General features: G+C 31.3%; 1 protein-coding gene across 1 annotated transcript; it reads left to right on the plus strand.

The window, feature by feature from the left end:
• The first annotated feature begins 3,170 nt into the window (after positions 1-3,170).
• On the plus strand, positions 3,171-4,625 carry LOC107060843 (F-box/FBD/LRR-repeat protein At1g13570-like). The gene is made up of 4 exons (XM_015309265.1): positions 3,171-3,411; positions 3,601-3,980; positions 4,066-4,230; positions 4,323-4,625. The coding sequence occupies exons 1-4, from the start codon at positions 3,171-3,173 to the stop codon at positions 4,623-4,625; spliced, it is 1,089 nt and encodes a 362-aa protein (XP_015164751.1).
• The last annotated feature ends 244 nt before the right edge of the window (positions 4,626-4,869 follow it).

Consider the following 4,869-nt stretch of genomic DNA (forward strand, 5'->3'; position numbering starts at 1 on the left):
AGACTATAGTAATTTACTACTTTTACATATTAGTAAATATTAATCTCAATATCTTAATAGTTATGTCTTTGTCATTTAGCCATCAATTCATACTTCGCTGTGACTTTGAGTTCACAACTTTACATTATACAAATCGTCAAAACATATAGTAAGAATCATATTCCTCTTTATTTCTCTTTGTGTTACATATGTATAGTTCTTTTTATGTTTGTTATTACTATTTCTATTTTATGAGCTTTTGTAAAGTTACATTATTGTCTTGTCGTGCCAAATTTATTAGAGAAGTCATATATTTGTTTTATAAGCATGTTCTTATTGGTTAAACCGAAAATCGAACCGTTAAGGACCAAAACCGATAAACCGAAAATCGATAAAAAATTATCTTATTGATTCGTTATTGATTTAGTGTATTTAAAAATCGAAAACCGATAAACCGAACCGATAATTCATAAAACCGAACCGAACCGACCGATGCCTAGGTGTATTTACCATTTTGCTATGAAATAAAAAGATTAGCTGTAAATAGTAATTATTTAAAGCATTCACTATATAATTATACATCATAAGTTAGTTGTACAATGTAATATTTTTTTATTTTAATAATTAGATAGATTTTATCATTTCATTAGATTACATGATGGGCAACAAAAACAATAACATTTCCAATGAAATCCTTATAAGTTGGTCCTTTTATGCTCATTAGGGTTACTACCTCCACTCGATTCAATCACGAAAGTTGCGGTAGCGTAAGATAGGGTAAAGGGAGATTGATTTCGTTTTTTGCATCAGGTACGCTTTGTATGAGTTCAAAATCCTGGTATGTATATATGTTAATTTATTTATTAGCATAAATGTTTATGTTTTTACATGTTGTATCAGAGCCCTGAAACTTGAACTAATGATCTTCACTCACCAAACAACTTTATCTTGTTATGAGAGGCGAACCCACATTCATATGTGCGGGTGCAAGTGCACCCATTAACTTTTAAAAAATCATGTGTATACATATATATATCCTGGAAACTGGCAAAAATTTAGGATTTAATTAACAGTACACTTTTGATGAGTCTAGGAGTGTCCTTGTGATGTTGGTACAAGCTAGAGGAATAGATTAGGGTTTGAATCTAGCTAGAGCCCTTATTTCTTTTTAAGTTTATTGGTGCGTCTGAAGTCTTCAATTCTTGGGTTCATTTCTGCTTGTTATAGATACAAATTTTTATGTTCTATTACGGCATAAGATTTTAGACAACCACCATTAAGATTGAAGAAAGAAAAAAATGTTAGAATGGGCATTAAATAAACTACAACAATATTTTTTTGATAGATTTAATACGTCATGTTAGGAATCTAACTTAAAGAAAGAGAATGATTCTTATTTAGTCCTAGAACCCATGAATTCCAAAAAGAAAAAGTTATGGAAAAACATTGACAAATTTTTAAGTATTAAATCTTTTTTTGAAAAAAGGCATAAGTATTCCCTTGAACTATGGTCGAAATTTTAAGGACACACATTTTCTTTACAGAGTCCTAATACCTCCTAGAACTATTTTGAAATGTAATAAATACACCTTTTGGTGTTGAGGTGACATAGAGAGTGTTGAAACTTGAAAGCAAATGACAAGTAAAAAATATGAAAAAATAAATCTAATCAGTATTGAACATATGTCCTTTCTTAATTGAACATTTTACCATTAGTTAGTACACATAATTGATATAAAAAAAAAACCCTAATTACAACAACAATAACAATAGTAATATTTTTTTTTCAAAAAAAAAACTATAATATACTCTGATGATGATGGGTGTATCAAAATTCATAGTGTAATGGTAGCAACAAAATTAAGTTATTTCAAACTTGTTTCCTCTTAAGATTGGAGTTTTCTAAATAATTACACTATTAAAAAAAAGTAAAATATTTGTGAAATTCTAATTATGCTAACTTGAGAAAACAAGATTAAAGGCATATGGACTTATGGCTTAGTCTTGAATAATGAATATCACCTTGTTCAATTATCAACATTTTTTTTAATTTATAGGAATCTGTTTTCTCATTCAAGATTTGAGGATTTTAGGTTTAATTAAGGGTTTGGATATGAATATTTGAATTAACAATATAATATTATTTCTCATGATTTTGGTGTTCTTATTAATAGCTTATACATAAATTAAAATTTCATGATGTATTTTTTGAATCTCTTTCACCAAAATATTGAAATTAAGTGTGTAGTTCACTAAATTAATTTTTTCCCCTTCTCGTAGCACAAATGTTTGGGTCATATAATTGTAATACTAGTATTAGTTGTACCAGAGTTAAATTTACAATCAAACATTGTATAGAATTTAACACAAATACTATTTTTATATATACTACCAAACGACTCCTTTAGTGTTGAAGGAAATGTCAAGTGTTACCTATTGATTTATAATGTTACAATAAACACATGTCATTCATATAGTGCTTTCATGTAAGCACTCAGTATTATAAATTTCTACCCTAGTACAATAAGGGGTCGTTTGGTGGGAGGGATAAAAATGAATAGTCACGGGATAAGAAAATAGTGATGGGATAAAAATGTTGTGTCTTGTTTGGTTGTCATGTTTGGGATAACGTATCCCACCATTTATACCATAGTGATGGGATAACTTATCCCAGCATAATTAATCTCAGGATAACTAATCTTGGCATAACTTGTTCCCAACCAAATGACCTCTAAGTATAACATCTCTCTTCAATTTCTATACAGAAAATACTTTATATGTGTTTGATTTAACCTAAGCTAGACAATTTTACATCAAGAGTTGCAAATTAAAGCTATTATTTTCTTCATGCTTGTTAGGTAGCAGAAGTTAGGTATTTCATTAGGATTAGTAAGATAAGGTCTAGCTTCCCTTGCTTGTACTTGTCCCTATTGATATTTTTTATGTTTAATAAAAGACCGCTAGACACTGTCTAGTGGTAAATTTGCCTTAAAAAAAAAAAAATCAATGCAAATGTCATCTACAAATAATTTCTTTTGCATTTTTTACACATGGAAAAAGGTTATATTTACCCCCTATCATGCACCTTTTCTTTTATTCTTAGAGTTGTGACATGTTTGTTTGTTGTTCGTGTAGCGTATACTCTGACCTTACCTACCTATCGTATTTTTGATTATTTTCTACAGATTATCATGCCTCCAGATGAACAAAGACTTTGTTTACCTTCTCCTGATCGACTTAGCAAACTTGCCATTCATTTAATCGATGACATTCTAAATAGGTTGTCTTTTCGAGATGTTGTAAGAACTAGTACACTTTCGAAGGATTGGCAATATACTTGTCGTAGAATTCCACAAGTGAAGTTTGATCAAACGGTCTGGGAAACACCAGAGGACTTGACATCCCCTACCATTGGATTTATTCCCATTCTCCGTAGTTTCTTCAGGTTTCATATAGGAATAACATTGAAGGTCACCCTCGATATTATTAGTCTAAAAGTATGTCCTAATGTTGATCGTTTGATTTTTCTCCTCGATACAAATTTCATTCAACATTTTGTCCTTAAACTTCCATTTTCTTATCCCCGATACAGTTTGCCTTTCTTCTTTTTTTATTGTTCAGCATTGAGGCATCTGTATCTCATGGAATGTGAAATACTTGTTCCAAGTTTCTTTCAGGGATTTAATAAGCTTATTAGTCTAAAATTAAAATCTGTCACGTTATCTTCTGATACGTTTGAAGGTTTGATCTCTAATTGCCCGTTGCTTGAGGATTTGGTGTTAAAAGACATACACAATCCGTACCTCATGAGTATTAGTGCTCCTAAGCTAAGGTCATTTGTCTTTCGTGGCGATATACAGTTGATATATCTTGAAAATGTCCCTCTTCTTTCGAATATTCTGTATGAGCCTAGAGACTTAGTTCTAGAGGACGAAGATGATTTTGCCAATATTTTTTCGTCTGTTCCTGCTCTCGAGTGTTTCAGCTGGGATCATTTTGAGGTAATGTTGCTTCATTTTAATTACTTGCATTTTCATACATGTACTATCTTTTTTAGCATCCTAATTTTTGTCATTTTATTCGTAGGTCGATATTGGATCAACTGAATTTATACCAACAAAGCTTCCATCAGCTCTTGACTGTCTGAAACGCCTCTTCATATCTTGGATTACTCTTGGAGAGTTTTTTGAGCTTTCGTTTACTCTCTGTATGATACTAAGCTCCCCAAATTTGGAAGAAATTGAAATTAAGGTTGTCACTAATGTTTAGTTTTCTCTCTATCTTTTCCATGTTTTTATATTCGTATGTAATGACTTGATGGTTTTTTTCTTGATTTTTCTTAGGGGTGTATCCTTGGTGATGGGGATTATTTCGAATCTGTGCCCCAGGAGGTTGTTGATGAGATTCCTGCAAGCTTTTCGGATATGACATTTAATCATCTGAGGACAGTTAAGTTTTATGATGTACTATTAGAAGAGGGTGAAATGCAGCTTATCAAGGTTTTATTGGCAAAGTCTCCAGCACTAGTGAAAATGGAAATCAAGCCTCGTCAAATGGAAACTAAAAAATCTCTCAAATTACTCGTGGAGATAACAAAGTTTCAACGGGCATCATCTAAAGCAGAAGTTGTGTATCTTGTTGATTAGTATCGTTATCACAATCCTGCTTGATCTTTGGCTAAATTGTTTTGGAAGTGTGAACAGAAACGAAACGTTTGGTTGATGGAGTAGTAAGGCTGTGTTTTGCCTTTGCTTTAAGGTACTATTAAGTTTTTTTTCTGCTTGGAAACATAAAATTGTGAAGCTGGATGAATGTTTTGAGTACTCTGTTTGGGAACAGAGATGGTTTTTACATTTCATGCTTGTTTTTGAATGATGTATGATTTGAGAC

The sequence above is a fragment of the Solanum tuberosum genome, unplaced genomic scaffold (assembly GCF_000226075.1).
Source record: "Solanum tuberosum cultivar DM 1-3 516 R44 unplaced genomic scaffold, SolTub_3.0 scf00103, whole genome shotgun sequence".
NCBI lineage: Eukaryota > Viridiplantae > Streptophyta > Magnoliopsida > Solanales > Solanaceae > Solanum > Solanum tuberosum.

What these genes read in the sequence shown, in the direction of transcription:
- LOC107060843 (XM_015309265.1), top strand. Translation starts at nt 3,171, where the DNA reads ATGCCTCCAGATGAACAAAGACTTTGTTTACCTTCTCCTGATCGACTT. An exon ending in TCAGCTGGGATCATTTTGAG is followed by an intron (nt 3,981 to 4,065) that starts GTAATGTTGCTT and finishes TTTTATTCGTAG; the next exon opens with GTCGATATTGGATCAACTGA. An exon ending in TGGAAGAAATTGAAATTAAG is followed by an intron (nt 4,231 to 4,322) that starts GTTGTCACTAAT and finishes GATTTTTCTTAG; the next exon opens with GGGTGTATCCTTGGTGATGG.